General features: G+C 46.7%; 1 protein-coding gene across 4 annotated transcripts in view; it reads right to left on the bottom strand.

Moving 5' to 3' along the window:
• The window catches only part of E2F3 (E2F transcription factor 3), a 42,071-nt gene extending 22,841 nt beyond the window's left edge, over positions 1 to 19,230 (bottom strand). The window contains exon 1 of one of the 4 annotated variants that reach the window (XM_030265568.4): positions 18,602 to 19,230. In XM_030265568.4, coding sequence (XP_030121428.1) covers positions 18,602 to 18,928 — 327 coding nt within the window. In that variant the 5' untranslated portion in view covers positions 18,929 to 19,230. Of the gene's footprint in view, positions 1 to 18,063; positions 18,450 to 18,601 lie in introns of those variants that run through there. The other 3 variants (XM_030265567.4, XM_072924177.1, XM_072924176.1) reach the window with 3 other exon arrangements.
• Positions 19,231 to 19,918: the final 688 nt, after the last annotated feature.

The raw sequence follows: 19,918 nt of genomic DNA, 5'->3' as shown, positions 1-19,918 counted from the left end.
GAAAGAATCTGACTTTCTAATATCACCTCCTACGTATCATAGACCCTAGTTGCTGTGGTATTGTAGCTAAGGATAAGATTGCAATTTTAGAATCTTTGTTATGAAAATAAAATGAACAAACACCTGTCAAGAAGTACCATAAACACAGTTGCTCCTACCAAAAAAGCAAGTAGAAGGATTTGCTAACCTCAAGGTTGTTCAGAGTTGAAATTACAGAGCATAACTCTACACAGAAATTACAGCAAAACAGTCATTGTGTCAGAACTGGAAGGCATAAACTCATTATTTTTCCCTCACTTAAAAAAATCAGATTTCCACTTTGAGTTTGCATTGTTTAAGCTTTCAATATTAAATGTGTTCAAGTTCAACAACTTAAGAAGTCCTTTAACACCAGAATCATCTCAGGGAGTGGCTGAGGTGGGAAAGCACCTCTGGAGATCATCTAGTCCACCTGCCACTGCCCAAAAAGAAGGCAACTAGAACAGGATGCTCAGGGCTGTATTCAGTTTGGTTTCTAATATGGCCAGCGACTGCAACTCTACAACCTAAGGGACCTGTTCAAGCATACCTTTGCTGTATAATCTTCTGTTTAAATTGACTTTCTTCATTACAATTTTTGCCCATTCCCTTTTATCTTGTCACTGGCTACCAATGAGAATGTCCTGGCCCAATTTTCTTCACTCTCTCCCATCATGTGTTTAAACACCTCCAGGCTCAACAGTCCCAGCTATCTCAGCCTCTTCTTCTATACAAGATGCTCTGAGGCTTTAACCACCTTCATAGCCCCTCACTGGACCTGCTCCAGTATGTCCATGTCCTCTTATAACAGGGAACCCAAAACCAGACCCAGCATGTCAGCTGTGTCTCACCAGGGTTGAGCGGAGGGAAAGGATCTTCTCACTCTGCAGGGCTGCTTTCCAGCAGGTTTGTCTTAGCCCACGCTGGTACCTGGAATTATTCTTCTGGAGAGGCAGGACTTTGCACTTCCTTCTGCTGAACTTCATGAGGTTCCTGTCAGCCCCTTCCTCAAGCCTGTCAAAGTCCCTCTGGACAGAAGTGTAACCATCAGCTGTATCAACTATCAGTCCCAATGCTGTATCTCTTACCAATCCAGTCACTCCTTAATATTAATTTCATAATCAAAATATTGCTTAAGTTGCACTGAAGGGCATTTTCTTTAGACCTCAAATAACTCATGTTGCCCTGCTTAACAGCATCTTCTAATTTCAAGACCTTTTCCTTGCAAATATTAGTACTGAATCACTATATGTTATTTTAGGTATCAGTCACACCAAAACTGTTGACTGAGGCAGAAGTATCCTCACTCTTGCTAATTTTTTTGTACATGCCAGGATGCAAGCCTCAGTGCCATGGCCTCTCATGTTGTGCTGGAAGCTGGTGTGCAGTTGCTTGTCCACTACAGACTTTTCAGAATTGCTGCTTTCCAGGATAGAGGCCCCCTTTCATAAGGCATGGCTTGCATTCCCTGTGCTCTGGCATACAACTTCGCCTTTTGCCGTACTAAAGACACAGTGTGTCTGAATGTGCCTACAGAGCAAGTTGTGAGAGCTCCATTATCATCTACTATTCTGCTGGCAATTACTATCAGTAACAGTTTTTTTGTTTACTTCTGTGACAACGATGAAAGCACTCCATCGTATTTGGATTAGTGAAAATACTCACTGGAATCAATCAAAAGGACTCTATTCCTTCCACTTAGCCAATTTTTTAAACCAATTTCATATAGAAAGTTACTTTTGTTAATCAAAATGCTTTACAAAATTAAATGTATTTTCTATAAGCCTCATTCACATGCCGGACAGCTGTACCTTTGTTAACTTCTAGCTTTTGGCAGGAGAAGGGTGAAGGTAGGAAGAGCTGGCTGTGGGATACTGCTGGTAAACACTTTTGGAAACACCACAGGCACTCTTTGCAGTGCTGTATACAAAAGAACTCCATCCTCATAACTGCACACTACTCAAAGCCCTACAGAAAGGCTTATTTCAAGACTATTGGCCACCCCAAGTATTCTGGAAGTCTTACGGGCACTGGCACAAGGCTGGAAGAGCAGAACGTTAGCAGAGGGGCAAAAGAGACAACATCTGGATTGAAAGCAGAAATTGGTGTGTCTATTAGTGAGCTTTAATTTCCCTTGATTGTAGCCTAAAGTTCAGAGAAAGTCCATTTGGCTTCTTGTACTGTGGCCTTCCCCCTCTTTCCCCTTGCGCTACCTATCCTGTTGGATAACCATGCAGCTATTAGAACTATCCTGTAGGCAATGGACAGCTAAATGGGATTTTCCAGAAGCCTGGGGAAGTCTTCCAGTGGAATCTAGCACTAAAATACCACCTATTAAAGTCTGCACTAAAAATTCCTTTCTTTAAATAACTTGGAAGAGTGAAGAAATCTATCTACTCAATTCAGGCCCATGGGTTCTTCCCCAAACATACCTTAATCTGTTCAGAAGATAAATGACCACATGGTTTAATTGTGCCTTCTTCATAGAAGCCATAACTTTCTCTCTTATGATCAGTACACCTTGATCCTTTTCACTTTCAAATGTAGTCCCACTTATGAGTCATCTTTCCCTCCTCTCACACACCCTTTTCAGCCTCTCCTCTTCATCCTTTTCCTCTTGTTTTAGTAAAAGCTGTAGGTAGAGTGAACTAAAATAGCAAGTTTCACAACTGGACATGAGACATCTTAAATTTAGATCAAATAAGCCCTTCAAAAGTACACGAGAGCTTCCCATCCAGACAGATTTATAAAAGCTACATATAATTATGGAAAGGAATAGCAATAAAAATAGCTTGTGGACGATGCCCTCTCTCAACAATATATGGATAGGAAGGAGGACAGCCTACTCTTAGAAGCAGGAGAAAAGGTAACTTGAGGCAGCAGTGGGAAGCCCTCACCAGCCTGCAGACTTGCTAGATTGCTATAAATCCTTAAGCATGATAGATTCCCACAGAAACCTTCATTTCCTACACTAATTGTTTTCCCAACCCTAATTCCAAATTATAATCAAACTGTAAAGCTAAGATTACCCCAGAAAACTTGACTACATCTCACTATCTGAGACTGCAAGTTCTTATCAAAGCTAAAGCAGAGACAGTCTTGGACAAAACCTGCTTTGCCAGTCATCAGTTTGTCTTGGAAGTCTAAAATTCAAGAAAACACAAAAACCTGTTGTCTTGCCTTGACATCCGTAACTCCTACCCTTTCAACAGGCGCCTGCTGATGATAGCAGCAAGAGTCGTCTTACTCCCGAATTTCCTCCCACGCTTTGCACTGGCAAGGAGCCCTCATGCACTCTGTCCTGACTTGGAACGAGTTCTGCAGCTTGGTCCTTTCCACCGCAAACTGGAAATTTCGTGTCCACTTCAGGTAAATACATTTCATTGAATTAAATACAAGAAAGTAAATATGGCAGAGTTACAGTGCTCCTTGTGTAAAACACTGACTTCCAAGATAAACAGGAATGCTACACAGCTTTCACATATTGCTATCCTGCAAGCGTTTCAATGCACAATGGTGCTAAAGAAAGTATCAGGAGAAAGACGGAAATTTTGGCAGCTGCTGAGGGGAGAACTGAGGCTCCTGGCAGTGGGCAGCGTGTGTAAGGATTGCGAGATAAACACATCAGACCTTTTTCGCAACTAATCAATAACAAAATAGTTATGTTTGAAAACAGACAACAGATTAAAGTGAACTCTTATTTCACAGCCCTGTGAGTTACAGTCTGCCTCCAAAGTTAGTTCCGCACTAGCTGAGTTTGTAGTGGAGGTTTACTTACAATAACAATAATACACCTTCTTTTAAGTCAAAGCTGAAATTCAGCAGTATATTCTGGCCACAAAGGCAGAATTCTGCTGTAGCATGGAATAAGCAGGGCCCTGGATGCTCTCGCTGCCACGCATGCTGGCTCCACCTCACCATTTGCGGGGCAGAAAGGAGACTTTGCTATTTGTGCAGTCATGAAACTCAACCTTCCTCGGCCAACTTTGCATGTGACTGGTGTTCATTACTACCCCTCTGACCAGAAGCCCTGTGAGCCTTCCCAACTTCATAAACTACACAACACAAAACCCTTGGCCACAGCTGCCGCGGCTGTTGATTGTAAAAGCTATCCCAGTTGTTATCTCCAAGGATTCTGTGATCTTTCATGCAAGACCACAACTCTACTTTCACCTATTAACAATTAGTTACATTAAAGGCTTGTTTAGAGCTGTACCTGTCAGACTGTACCTGCCAGAGTAGCACAGCCAGTCCTTCCTCTAGAGGCATACCCTGACAGCTGTGATTGTTGAGAAGGCCTCCAGTATTGCAAGCTCACTACATACATAACTTCTAGGCACAAATTACATTTATATCCTCACCTACTTCAGTGCCAGCCATCAGACAGTAATTAAATTACATGTAGCCTGGGTGCCTCTGTCAGGGACTGGAAGACAAATGTATGAGGTGCAAACAGGACTGAGCAGATTCCCAGTTTAAGCAAATATGGCTTTCCTCCATGAACTGAGGATGCTTTCAGCCATAGTTACTCCTCCATGTGCTCACAAACCTGCTATACTGCCTCCAAGCCCTTCAAAGCGGGAGATGGGGAGAGCGTGCGAGCTCCCTCCAGCCCTTGGGCACTGCTGGCCAGGCTGTGGCAGCTGCATGCCCTCGCTAACCCAAGCAGAGTAGTGGCACAAAAGCTGCCTATTTCTTTGCAGAGCCATCTGTTAAGGTTTCGTTCCACACAACTCCACTGGCTTCTAGGAGATGCTGAGGTCACACACACAGCGAGGCTCTTGGTTTGCTGCCACTCCAAGCAAGCGTCCCGTGCATGGGGAGAGGGTATGGCCAGGGGCAGCCCCTGCCGGCCACCTTCACCCTAACCCTGTGGCTGGCTGGGCCAGGGAGCTCCCTGTGCTGAAAACTAATCACTCAGCCAGTGTTAGCTTTCAGCTGGAGCAGTCCCCAGTCTGACAAGCACAGAGAGGTACGAGGGCAGCATGACCCTATTTGTGGAGGCACCAATTTGGATTGTGGCTGCAAGTTGACTCTGAAACCATATCGCCCAAGGGTCCCCCAGCATGGTTCCAGGAAATCCCCTCTGTCATGGGAAGCACTTCTAGTAGCACAGACCTGGTTCCCAAATCATCCTTTCCTTCCTAGCCCACGAGGCAATTAAGGCTACTCTGCCTACGAGAGGATTACATTTCATTTCCAAGAACGTGCAGATAGGAAACAGCGGGATATTTTAGTGTCCAAGACAGACAGCCGTTCTTGCGCTGCTGAACTGAATGAATACAGCATGTTGGTCTAGGGCATAATGGTGAGGATCAATGGGAAGACCTCTATCCCTCAATAACCTCCTGCAGAAACCCATCATGACTGAACTGCTTTGCATTTCAATCCCTGCATGAAGCTAGCGACCACCTGAAGAATCTTGACATGGTATTTAATCCTCTTCTCCATGTAACTGTCTTCAGAAATACCCAACAGTTTACCAAGCAGCACAACTGCTTAACAACATTGGACTATTTAAAATGCTGAAAGCAAGTCTTATCATATCTACCCTAAAAGAGTATCCTCAAAGTGTAATAAGGAAACTGGAACCATCAGTTAGTAATGTTATCGCGCTTTCCTCACAGCAGAAAACGAGAAAAAAGCTAATCAAATACTACCACCTTTCTTCCCCTCTGCTATTGCTTCTCCTAACATTGACCACATTTGTGGTTAAATGCAGGGAGTCAAACTTCCTATAAGCAGTGCTGTTATGGTTCCAGATTTCCACTGTGGTTCAGCTGTATCACAGCTCTGGAAAGGCAAACTGGCGTGTGCTCAAACCACCACCTTCCTTTGTCTGGGTGAAAAAATTCTATATTGTGACTCTAAAAGGTTCTTTACCTGAATCACCTCGCTGGCTTGCCTTCCAAGATTAAAGATCTTAATAGTGAACTTAAAAAAACACTTTGCTAAAATTGATATTCTGGATAAAAATGCTTAGTAAAAATACTGATGCAATTTCATCACGCTATAGGAGATGCATGTAGCAAGTTAAAATGTACCTTCCCATTGAGAAAATACTTTTAACTCAAAGTTCTGACTGGGAAGATCACTGTACCTGCTCCATGCTGGGGCTCATGCCCACACAGTCATGGAGAGGCACTCAAATACAAGGCAGAGCAACAATGAGGACAAAAAGCATGATCTCTCAGGGAGAGGCGAAGTACTTGTAGAAGGCATTCAGCATCACTCTGCAGCAGAAGGAACAATACATTTTCATATGATTCGATCAACACTAACCAAAGAGACTGGGCTAAATCTGGACAAAGAGTCTGACATCAGCTTTTCAGGAGGAAAGCAAACCTTCCAGCACCATTGCAGGGAGGCAGGCAATTCCTTATCTTCTAGGCATGCCATACTTGCACTTTCAGTGGGAAAGTCAGGGTAGCTCTGGTGAGCAAGTACATTTGCTGGGATCTTTATGCCAACCCTCTTGGACCATTGCACTACTACACAAAGTACAGGATCTGTTGGCTTTTTCCATTTCAACAATGTATTGCCATCCAACAAGTCAATAAGGTAAGCTCAAGTATCTGGTATTTTTAGCCAGATATACTACAGCACCTCATAGATGCCTCGAGTTTTCTCCCTGCAAGGTCTGAAGGCAATTCCCCCCTTCTCTGCTGCTGGTCAAACAGAGTTTGGGACCTGCTCTCCACATGCTGAGGCAACTGAGCTTTTTAAACAGCTGGGAAAGCCACATTTCTCCACTTGAAATTAAGTACTTAGAACAGATAAAACCCCTGTCCAGTACAACTGGTGCTGCTTCCCCACCTTAGAGGAAGTAAGGAAGTGGTTTGAAACTGGCATTGAGGCCATCGAAAGAATAGTCAAAAATGCCCCAAAACTTCACAAATCTTAAAGGGGAAAGAAAAAGACTGAAATTCTGATCCTTTCTTACTGAAAACCTAATGATAACTCCTGATTGACTTCAAAACAGAAAGACTTGATTTCGGCCTTAGAGAAAGGAGTCCATTTTAGTGTCTGCATTGCAGATGAGAACAATCACATTTTTGCTTGCTCTGACTTATTGTTAAATTGATTATTCTCCAGGACTAGGAAAGAGGGAGAAAGGAGGGAGACTGTAATCACCCTTATAAAATTCTTTTAGGTGAAAGAAGTGAATGCATCTTACTTTTCCTAGCAACCCTCGTTCCTAATTCTGAAGCAAATAAATCACACTAAGGATAGCACCTTGAACATATGGCTCTGAATAAGGGGGATTTGCCCCCTTTTATCTTTCTTTTCTTCTCTAAATTAAATATGCCAGTCTCTGGAATTCCCTACACATTCCCTTTCACAGCAAAAGGGGTTTCTGTCCCCCTTAAATACAAATACCACCAAAAAAAATCCTTTGTAGCTACTAACTTAATTCTTCCCACAGAAGGCTGTACCTAAGTTTAATATCTAGCCAACTGCACACAACCTGTTCACTACTGTTGCATTCACTTCCCACATACTCAGCAAACATGATGCTAACAAGACGAGAATAGGGAAGGACTTCAGTGCGCCAAGACCAGCAGCAACATGAAGAGCATCTCTACAGATGAACAGGTCATAGTAACACAAGAGGCTGCCAAATGATCTTACATCTTTCTTTGTCATCTCTCTTGAAAACACCTACAAAGCACATGGCTCCAAGTACAGAAACTCAAGGGATATGTTTTTATTTTGCCCTTTGCTTTTCCACGCACAAGACACCCCACACTGCACAGTGTGGGCTTTGAATGCTTCCTGTCTTTCTGCAGAGCTGCTGAAGTGGAGGACCAGTGGGAAGGACGCTGCTAACCCCTAGATGTGATAGAGGCTTTCCACAGACACCCTGCAGGAAGGGGGAAACACTCCTGGAGTTCCTCATTCCCCTGCCTGCAATCCAAGAAGGCAGCTGGTGACGCTGCGTGGAAGACGATCACAGAGAAGTTTGCCAGTAGGAACGAAAGGGTAACAAGGATGCCAAAAGCCAACGGTCTGCATTTTTCCTTATTTTGGGTAAGCAAAAATAAAACCAAGCAACATGAATGTGACTAGCAACAGAAATCAGGAAGGAAATGTAAATGATTTTGAAGAAAGCGTGAATCAAAGTCATACCAAAAGCCACCTGAATGTTTCTCTATCATAGGCAATTTCTCATGTTCTTTTATGTCATCTTTGCAGTGCCAGTTTTCGAGAGAACAATTCTCAGCTCAGCATGACAGAACAGTAATACCAACGGGCATGCAGAACATTAGCATGTTATAAATAAACTGCTAATCTGAGGTGGGAAAAATCATCAAGGCAGTTCTTATGATTAAGAATCAGAGAAAGAAAATGAGCAACTTGCTTATGCTTTCAGGACACTGCATTCTACAAAAAAAAAAAAAAAAAAAAGCTTTTGCTAACCCATAACTCCCGAGGGAAAGAAAAAATAAACCCAGTGAACCCAGTGGAATACCCATGGTTGAGACAAAGAAGCCAGCGAAAATGCTATTATAATTTTTAAAGCCCTCCCTGCACTCACCTCAAGTAGTAAGTTGTCTTTTTTACTGGCTGAAAGAATTCTGTGCTTAAGGGTACTACAGCCGGGTTGTGAAGTTTAAGCTTCCTCTCACCCGACTTGCAGTTTTACATAAGTCCCCAGAGACACTTTTTGGTCACAGATACTGCGCAGCTGAAAGTTAAAAAAAAAAAAAAAAACAAAACATAACCCAAAAAAAACCAAAAAAAAACCCCCCAAAAAAAACCCACCCAAAAAAGTACGAGGTGCAGAAGCATTACACAGCAATTCAGATCTGGGTTACTTAGAGCCACTCAATAAAACTCTTACCATGAAAAGTGAAACTTTATTCTACTGAGCCGACAGCCAGGATTATTCGTGCCTGTGATAGCCCTGATCACCACCCTCCGTCTGCCCCATGTGGGGTTCCCTTCCCACCCTGTCCCCAAGTCTGCAAGGACAGATAACGCCCCGCCACAGCATGGCTGCTACCTCGGGTGTTATTTCTGTCCTGCTCCAGCATTGTCACTCTGTCCCAGCATGACACTTACCAAGCATGGCTATAAAAATTTCTGCGAATATCTATGTTTTCCATGAGCGGAGATAATGGCCTCATTGCAATAGCCTTGATAAAAGCTCCAACAAGACAGCTTTCAGATATCACCACACAAAAGCCTTCTGTTGAGGGCTGTAACCAACATCAATTCCTGCTATGCGAAGACATTAGACAAAGTGTGAACTAGCTCACTGTACGGGGACAAAAAACTGACTGTCAATGTGCGCGACCAACGCTGTCTAAAAACACAACGCTGGCAAGGCGAAACAGCACCAGCATATATACATGGTAATTGCCATTTAATTCCAGAATTAACAGCACAAGAAAACAAATGCTGAAGGCACTATTAGGTTACTAGCATTGCTCAAGACATTATAATTCTATATAATTCCATTTCTAGTGTCCCTGGTAGGAAAATGACTTTATAAACAGCAGACGTTAAAAAACACCCAAGCAGGAGGTGAAGGAAAGCCCACTTTCCATTACAGAAGCACTCAGAGAATGCAGCAAACCCTTCAGATCTGCTCCTTAGAGCATGCATTTTCCTACAGAATCATGGAATATCTTGGGCTGAAAGAGATCTTTAAAGGTCATCTAGTCCAACCCCCCTGCAATGAGCACTGACAGCTAACTAGATCAGGTTGCTCAGAGTCCCATCTAACCCACCCTTCAATGTTTCCAGGAATGTGTACCTATCACCTGTCTCAGCAACCTGTTCCAATGTTTCATTAGCCCTGCTGTAAAAACCATCTTGCATCTAGTCTAAATCCACATTCTTTTAGTTTAAAACCATTACCCGTTAATAATCATAGAATAACCCAAGTTGGAACAGACCCAGAGGATCAGAGTACATACAACTCCTGGTCCTGCAGATCCTCTGCATCCCTGACAATCACACTATGTGCCTGACAGCATTTTCCAAAGGCTTCTTGAACTCTGCCAGGCTTGGTGCTGTGACTACTGCCCTGGGAAGGCTGTTCCAGTGCCCAACCACCCTCTGGGTGAAGACTATTTTCCTAATACCCATCCTAAGCTATGGCAGACAACCTGGGACACACAAACCACCATTCCACCTATGGTACAAGATGAAACCTTCTCTGTACATAATTTTGTACTTTTTACATACTTATCTCCTTACACTCAGGTAGCATCCAAAAAGTCAGAAGCCTATTGGCAACCTCAGTGGACTGCAGCAATACAATTGCTGGGCCAAGAAATAAGGTTTTTATTTCCAGACCTTTCAGAAATTTGCCAGATGACCTCTTAAACTGAAGGTCTAGGAAGGAGGGATGCACACAAGTCTACATAACAGTTTGTTTCTGAAAAGCATTTTAAAGGCAAACTTGAAAGCTAGGTTTTTAGATAGCATAGTACACTCACCCCATGGAGAAGTATTTCACTCTAAAATTACATCTGTACTTTAAAATGTGTAAAAAATATAAAATCCTACAGTGCATATTCAGTGGCTTGCAAAAAAAAAAAAGTATCTGTTACTGCACTCTAATTTTAGTATGATTTTATAACTAACGGGTAGAACCAAAAGTAAGACAAAGTTATATTCAGAGAGAACCAGTAAAGTGGACCAATGAGCTTGACATGACATATAAGAATTCAACTCTTGCAGTGCATGGTGTGTACCATTTGGTCCTAAACCAGAGACCTTTAATGTCACCTTAATTAACAAGGAAGGAAGTTTGCCAATGAGTTCCTTCACCCGCCCCCCTCTACTAGCACTAAGTTATGCAATATGCAACAACCTTTGAACCAACAGCTGTACAACAAGCAAAAAAACCCAAACCAGAATAGCATGGTTAAGATGAGAATGTCTTTCAAGAAGTTCATTAATGAAAATTACTTTTAGAATCTATGCATACATAATGAACAGTCATACCACAACTCTGGGCAGGAATGCTGGAGCTGAAGCAGCAAAGGCTAAGCAAACATCTCTTGTTCTCCAGATGCCCAATACAACTTATTTTTACCAAATATAGTTCTTTACATGTTTTCTAATAGTTTTCACAGATTTTTGCAAAACAACTAGTGGCCCACAAGGTCTATGAGACAGGACCATAAAATTACATTGTAGAAATAAAGAAATGAGAGCCAAAATAATAGCAGCCCCTGCTTTTAACAGTGATTTGTCCATCTAAAGCTCCAGATACCAAAGACTCAGCATCTGCAATTGTGCATCACAGGAAACACCCCATATCTTCTCAAAAATCAGATTCTAGACCCTTGAAGTGAGGCACCTGAATATGCCACCAGCCTTATGTAGTGGACACCTCTGGGCCTAAATGCAGCCACATACAAGTTGGAAGAATCTTGAAAGTAGCTGGAGGTGATCAAGTCTCCTACTCCAAGAAAGCAACGAAACGGAATACTGGTATTACTTTTAGAGCCAGGAATACAGAAAAGCCGTATTTGCCCACATAGCACACTTACAGAGGAGATGCCAGCTGATTCTGAGAAGGTGATCTTTAATGCTCCTCTTTGCCTTCCTAGCTTAGTCCTGGGCCAAAGAGCTGGGACACAAAACACCCGAGAGCTGCAGGGCATGCATGTGCAGCAGTGACAGAGTTAGCATGTTAGTTTTCACACTGTCACAGGTCAGGTCAACAACTGTTCACGTTCATAAGTGGGACAGGAGACTCATGACACACACCATTAACCTTAGGCAAGCTCAGTTTGCAAACAGCTACCAGCATATTTGCTATGCATTCATGTATGTATAAAAGGGATGCTAAAACCCATGAAGTAGTACTCTCTTGCCACACAAGAAAGGCCATTTTCATTAAGCTCTGGCTTAATAAACACCTAGTCAAGCTCCTGCCTTCTCCTTTTACAGGGCTTGCAGATGCAAATATTTACCACAGGCCATGTTGAGCTGTCAAGGCATTAGGAACTCCATGAATGCCACAAGATCCAGCAAATAGCAGCAGCATCCAAGCAGACAGCATAGTACTTCAAGAGACACCCATGCCAGGCATAGCACTTCCAAGTGTGGTTTTGGACCAACTTACTTGAGGAAAACAGAAGTTAAATAGTTCCTTTTTAAAGATGTGATAAATTGGGCAATTTTGCCAAGCCTGTCTTCAAACAGAACTGAAATTGAAACAGAATTCAAATACCTCACCAGCAGCACCTCCAGCACTGCAGCAGCCCCCCATCTCTGAGGAACAGGCAGCCTCCCTCCCACTGCACACCACTTCCCCCAGGGAACATGATAGGAGTTTCTTCTCCCCAGAATTATTGTTTTGTGCACAATCCTGGTCTTGAAAATAATGTAAAGAGGTGATTAACTCTGTCAGCCAAAACAAAAGCCTAAAGTCCAACTTAGTCGTTTGTAAGGATGAGAGTTACCTCCATATATACATACTAAGGGCTGCTACCTGTAAATGAGATTATTTGCAGAGACTATAAAACCTGGAGCTTTAGTTACTCTAAGAGCTTTCCATCTGCTGAAGCCCCATACTGGGCCAGGTGGGATCTTTGTAACCACCACTAGTGCAAGAAACTCACTGAAACTGAAGTCAGAGCCAGAAACTGAGCATCCAACTCACCCTCAGCAGGCAGTTCTCCCACAAACCAGGACTAAAGCCTGAGCCACCTTCCCACTCCTGCACACCAGGACCAGCCTTGCCACCAGAGCCATGGCCATCAGCCAAGCAGGCACCTTTGGAAGAGATGCCCAAAAGACACCATACTTGAAGCTACCAAGAAAAGCTCCTGTCTTCATTTCACACATACCAATCTCATTCTTGGTGCTCTGAACAGGAAGGATGGGCTGAATTTCCCTCCCACAACCACACCAGGCCTGCACAGAATTGGGCTCCAAAGAGGAATGGTGCTACTTCACTTTCCTTTTTGCATCTCAAAAAGAGCCATTCCCACAGCAGCCAAGCCTACTCATGCCCTCTGTCCCACACCTCCCACTCCCCTCTCCAGGGCCAGGTTAAAACTTCATGAAACAAGGTCTGAAAGGGTCTCTCTGCAAAGTGAGTTTACTATGTGTTCCAAACATCTTTCAAAGCTGCCAGGCCACGGAAGTTTCACAAGTGAAAACTTACAATTACAGACACACTTGTTTTCACACCCATGTAGTCCCTTTACAAAAGGACACCTTTTGCTTTACATAAATGGCTTTCTTTTCAGGAGAAATGAATTGTCTGACACTCTTCAAAATGGACAAGACATCTGAGGACATAAGATAACTTATCATAAACTGGGCAGAGAAACATATATCAGAAAATCATTTTTCCCTACCATAATATCTAGGATCACCCAAGAACACTATAGACAGCAAGTTCAAACAGAAAAAAAAAAAAATAAACCAACAAAATGCAAGGCAAGAAGCAAAGAAAACTGTTCGTTTTTCACACAAAATAGTTAAATAATGGCTAGAACTTGTTGCTACCTAAGGTCAGAAATACAGCTAGATTTAAACCGGGATCACAAAAATCACCAGCCACTGATAGCTATAAAACCCATTGCACACCTGACCAAGAAAATGCTCCCTTGACACATGAAGGGCTTTCCTGTGCAAGCCTCCTTCCCTGTGTTCTTTCCTGAAACACTTGCCACAGTCATAGTCACAGAAGTAGTGGGGGAACCCTTCATCTTGCAAATATACGTCTGTTCCTAAACTGAAAGATTATTCTCCTTGTAAATGCTTGCACGTACTCACAGATAAGCACATAGTAAAAATTAACAGAACAGTACCAACACACCTGGAATAAAATGAGGGGAAACAAAATGCCTGTATTTGCTCAACCAGGTGGAGCATCCTCTGCAAAAGAATAAACAGGACATAAAGTGACCCCTACCCAGATTTTGGTAAGCAGACTGGTGGTGCAAGGAAAATATACTCACAGAAAGAACAGTAAGACCAACATGATAAAATGGAAGCTTGATGGGACAATTCAAAACCTCTGCACCACTGCATGGGCAAGCTCCTGTTTCCTTCCTTCTTCTCACTCAGCCCATCTTGGGCCCAAGATGCCTGCCAGACCTAGTGCTCAGAGCCAGCTCTTCTACATTGTTGAAACAAAAAACACCTAACCTATCAGCATGGCAAGATGCGCCCCAGGCACAGTAGTAGGGGAAGAACCCTGTCCGGCCATAGGCAGAGCAAACAAGATGATATAGAGAAGACAGTGAGGGAAAAGCAAGCCTACTCCTTCCAGCAACAGTAAAGCCTTTGAGCAGCTCAGCTGTTCATGGAACCCTGCCAAAAGCCCTTATCACCATGAGGCTACCCTACTCAGGAGCTCTGGTGCAGATGGAGCCATACCAGCACAGCTGGTATGAGGATCTGCATGAGGATAGCAAAGCCATCAGCAAGCTACAGCCCATGGGCTGGAAAACCTGTAGGGTTTTACTAGGATGCCCACTTTTCACAACATGTTTGCCAGCATGGTTGGGGCAATCATGATTTATACTTCTTTGACCTCACCTCAGACAGCTGCACCCAAAGGACCATGTGGTACCTCCTGGGGCTCAGAAACAAGTGTGTTGCTGGAGGAGAGGGATTTGAACCAAAGAACATCCCTTAAATGCTAGTCAGAAAGTAAAGGTGCCAGACTCATACTAACATTCAATTCTACTAACACAAAATATCAGGCAAAGTAAACAGGTCTGAATATGAAAACACTTGTGCCTTCACATACAAACCTTTCCATTGCTGCAAAATAAAGAAAAGCTACTAAGTTAACTGCCTGCTTCTTTATGTTCTTCTCCCATTCTCCCATTCTCCCAACCTTAAATCCTTGTTCATTATTTATTTCCTATTTGGCTTGCTCCTTTACATAACACATAGGAGAAAGACTGTGCATAACCGCATTTTTCTCCCTTTCCAGCTGCATCTCGTTGAGAAGAAGGGAGGAAGGAAGAGGTACTTTCTAAACCACCAGAAAAATGAGAGAGGTACTAAGTATTCAGCTTGGAAATGTAAATCCTCCTGCCCCCTTCTGAAGTATGCCGAACTAGCCTCTCCACAGCTCATGTCATCTAAAGGCCACAGGAGTTCTCTAAAGATATTGTTGTTAAGAGGATTTAGCCCCTTTTAAAAAGGACTTAACATGTGGGTGGTGTCTCCATTTAAGCATTTTCTCATGGCTAAGAAAATGGCCCTCTGCTTAAAGGCTTATCTTTATAACCCAAAGACAGTAAGAAATTCTCTGCTATTTGAATTAGAAACATTTTGAGCAGCTTGCTTTTCTAGCAACCCCATTTCTGAGCACAGGGTAGTGCTAATGGTAGCGACTTTCTCACACCAAGTGAGAAGGCAACACCTTCTCAAAGTGAGAATGCTTTTGGGGTACCTCATTGAACACTAACTTCTGCATTCTCAGGAGGATCCAAGTCAATTCACAAACTCACTGACACTAAAACAACATGGTGTCACAACTCCTGTGCTATATCACTGGCCACCACTTTCTCCTGATGGTCCCTGGCACTTCCCAGACCTGCCATTAGCTGGTTCAACCTGCTTGCCCAGCAGAAAACCTTTATTTATTTAGGTCAGAGTTAATTTTCCATCCTGGGAAGCCTGAGATTCCAGAAGGGAAAAAGCACCAGCCCCCAGCAGGGTGCAGGAGAGCATGGGAGGATGCAGGACCACTGGCCCCTTGCCACAGCACTGTCTCCAGAGGATCAGGTTCTCCCAAGGGGTGCAAGCTGATGGTTGTTGTGCAAGGGTTAAATTCTTCATTACTGACGGTGTTCAAGCTATAGCAGGGGTTCAGATCCACCTGGAAACACTTTCTATGAACTCCCCAGGAATCCTGCAAAAGGTCCTCAAGTTTAAAGGGCAGGCAGGCTGGGTCACGACCTCCCAGAGCCAGAGCTCTCCAGGGCACAAGGGGCCAGTTAGCAACCCTCAGCCACAGGAACTGCCACAGAGCAAGGAACTGGCTTTGGACAGTATGGAGAAGCTTGTTTGGGACATGGAAGTGTGCAAATTCTCCTCAGCAAGGGGCTGGAGAGGCCTGTTGTTAAGGACTAGGCCACTTTTCAAGGCTTTTCCATCAGTGTTACACATGCACAACCACAGATAAAATATCCACCAAATTCCCAAGGGAAGCAGTTTACTTGGGCCAAAGAATCTTTTTCATTGGCTCATGTAGTTGAACACATCCCTGTGCAGCCTAAACTATACTGCTGTACTGACTCTTTTTCAGTCATACCATAGTTTATATTTGGAAGTGATGGGTGGGTTGCCAGTGCAGTTACATCTGCAAGGCAAGAGTATTTTCATAATCGAACCAGTGCAGGTGTGCTGGCCAAATTTTTTAGACTTACCTCTAGTCTTTTGCATAGCAAGGCCTTGTTTCCAGCTGGGGGTCTCAGACTCCATCCACTATTTGCAACTGAATAATCAAGAGCTAAATTTATATTGGTGCTACTTTCCTGAGCTCACAGCCTCAGCTACCCAGTGTTTCTCATTCCATTCACCAGTCCCTAACATTAGTTAGTCAAAAATACTCTGCTAGGAACCAAGGGCAGAACATCCTCACCTCCTAGTCCCAGAAAATCCTCCATGACTTTCAAGGAAAGATACCTGGAAGCTGCAGACTAGAAAGGGCAGGATAGTGTCCCTGCCAAGCAGTTTGGGGTGCAGAAAGTCAAGGCAGAGCACTAGGGTGCTTCAGCCTGACTTCCCGAAAGATGGGTCTGTGGCAAAACAGCACAGCTCCAAGAAGGGCACTTGCATGAGCACAGCTGTCAGGGCAGAGCAGGACGCACAACCCCTTTCCTGGTGTGTGCCATGGATGGCTTATCACTCTGGGTGGGTGCCAGCCAGTGGATGTAGATACTGCTGGCCTGACCACTCTCTTCCTCCTCCATCCCACATCTCTCCCCAAATTTAATATGGGGGCTGAGGGAATACAAGAAACTCATTACTTGTGTGGGGACTTCTTTGCAGGCAGAGGCCAAAATCACTTTCTCCACTACCAAACCTTTGAGGTGGAATTAAGCCTTCCCAGGTTTTTAAGGCCAGGAGTTCCTACCATTAGAGAGGCGAGCAGCATAAAAAAAAAAAAAAAAAAACCCAAAAAAAGCACTAAAATCATACCTTCTTACAGGAGCCATTAATGAGAAATTTTAGGAGTTCCTATGACATCAACATCCCTCCCACAAAGGCAAAAAAGCCTGTATAATTTTTCTCCCAGAATCATCGTGTAACATATGCTCCTCTTTGCATTCACTTACCACCACCTTCTAGGAATCAACCTTCATGTAGGACAGCCAAATATTTACAAAGTGGCCTGAAGTAGCTTGCTTGACACTGAGTGCCACTAAGATATGCTAAAGACCAAGAGCACTAAAAAATAAAAAAAATTCTTTTTTTACAGCAAAGATGCTTATTTTAAAAGTTAAAAAAAATAGTAAATTTTAAAAAAGCTTTGGATGAGCTTTAATGAGCCTTGAAACTTCCACCACTAGATCAGCAACCAACACCTGCAAAAACCCACACAAGAGGCAGCTCATGCCATCCTCCCTGGCCTCCGAGCTGCCCCCAAAGCTCTTCCAGAAGTATTTCAGAATTACAGCACCATCCCACACCTGGACCATCACCGAGTGGATGCAGGGAAAAGGGGGCGGGGGGAAGGGGTGTTAAACCCCCTTTTGCCCTGGCAGGGGCGCACCGGGGCGAGAGGTGGGAAGGAGTTGAGCAATCCCACGCCGCCGGGCGGGGGTCGTGGAGCCCGGGGGGGCAGGTGAGCCCCTCCCGACGACCCCGACTCGGCGCGGCGGGGATGCCCCGCGCCCTCCCCCACTCTCCAAGTCGGCGGAGCCCACGAGGGCCAAGCGCGCACCCGAAATCGGCGAGGACAAAGAAAACCCCACGAGTGGGGGAGGAGGATTTTTTTTTTTTTTGAGGGGGGAGGCGTAGATTTTAAGGAGGGGGCATAAATTCTAAAGCGGGGGGAGAGGAGGGTTGGTGCTCGCCGCCGCCCCACGAGTCACTGACCTGCTGCAGGGGCATTTCGGAGAGCGGCGGGGGCCGGGGGCAGCCGGCCGGCGGTCGGGCTGTCCCAGGCCAGAGGGAGGAGGAGGAGGAGGAGGAGGAAGCGGCGTCCCCCTCCCCGCCCGCCCCGGCTCCCAGTCACAGCCGCGGCCTCCGCGCACGTGTGCCAGACGTCACCGGCGGCTCCGGGGGTGAAGCGGAGACACCGGCGGGGCACGGCCCGGCCCGGCCCCCCGCCCCGGGGCCCTTCCCCGCCGCCGGCTGCTCGCTCTTTGCACCCGTGCGGCGGGACGTGGCGGGGGATTATTATTTCCCCCCTTCCTTTTTTTTTTTTTCCTTTTTTCCCCCCCTCTTCTTTTCAATAAGACCCGGCAGCGGGGGTTGGGAAGGAGGCAGGAAAGTTTATTGCAACAAAGCGCTGCCTCCGCCTTTCCTGCCCTCCGCCCCGCACCCCACCCGCCCCTCGGGTCCGGCCGGCGGCGGGATCCCCCCCCGTCCCCTTCACCCTCCCCGCGGGGACGGGGGGTAAACACAAAATTACCGGGGGGCGGCCTCCGCCTCCGCCGAGAGCGGGCTGCAGCAGCGCCGTCCTGCCGGCGGTTCCGTGCGGGGTGCAGTACAGCGAGCTGCCAGCGGGATGGCCCCCATCCGCCGCCGGGGCAAAGGCACCGGGAGCCTGGGAAGCGGCGGCGGCGGAGGAGGAGGAGATAACACAGGGCGCCCCCGCCACGGCGCCGGTGCTGCGGATCTGGATGAAGGTGCCGGCGGCAAAGCGGGTCGGGAAGCCGGCGGGGGCTGCTCTGGAGTCCGTGGACGGCGCGGGCGGCGGCGCTGCTGCCGGGGCCGAAGGCTGGAGTCCCCTTCTCATCCTTCCCTCCGGGTCTGTCCCCGCAGCCGCGTCTCCTCCTCCCCCCCGTCCCTCCTCCCCCCCCCCCCCGGCCTTCCCAGCTCCTTTCCTCCTCGATGCCGAGGCCCCGTGCAAAATACTGGGGGCTGCGGGTGCCGGGGGGGCCCCGGCTGCAGGATGCGGGGCGCCGGGGGGGGACGGAGGCGGCGGGGCGGGCAGATGCGGCGGATGGAGCGGGGCCGCTCCCGCTGTGTGGGGCCGGCTGGAAAATGGCTCCAGGAAGCGGCGGCTGCTGACAATGAATGAAGGGAAAGGAGACGGGTTACGCGCCAAGGGCCTCCCGCGAAACTCGGATTTCCCGCCCTCTTTTCAAACTAAATTTGCATGTCCCCGCCCCCGGGGCGCGCCCTGCCCGCCTCACCGCCTCATTGGCCTCCGCCGACCTCCGCGCCGTCCAACGGGGGGACCGCCTCCCCGCCCCTCCGCCTTCCCATTGGCCCGGGCGCGGCTGTGATTTGCATTCGACGCGGCGATTGGCTGCGGGGGCGAGGCCGGGGGATTCCCCCTGCGCGCAGCCGGGATCCCGGTTCGCCGGCTCGCTGACAGTGACAGCTGCTCCCGCACGGAGCGCCCGGCCCGCCCCGGGCCCGCCCCGCCACCGGGACACCGGCACCGAGACACCGGCACCGCCGGGCTCCCCCCGGCGCGGGGGGCGTGCGGCCAGCCCCGCTCCGCAGCCCTCGGAAGGCTCTCGCCCGCCCGCCCGGTGGGCGCGATCCCAGCCGCCGCCCCCGCTCCGGCGCTGCCGGGAGGTGCCGGTTCCCGCGCGGCAGCTCTGCGGCTCGGAAGGGTCACCTGAGTTCTCGCCCCGGTTTGCTCGGAGGGGCACCGGCCTGCGCCAGCGGGGAAGTTCCTAGGGAGCCTTTTAAAAGCGTCCCGCCGCGGGATGTCACCTCCGGTAGCTGGGGAGCGGCTTTTCCGCTTTCTTCATGCGCCTGCATCCACAAATTT

This window comes from Taeniopygia guttata, chromosome 2 (assembly GCF_048771995.1).
Source record: "Taeniopygia guttata chromosome 2, bTaeGut7.mat, whole genome shotgun sequence".
NCBI lineage: Eukaryota > Metazoa > Chordata > Aves > Passeriformes > Estrildidae > Taeniopygia > Taeniopygia guttata.
Note: the sequence above shows the minus strand (reverse complement) of the source record. Positions and strands in the feature narration are given on the sequence as shown.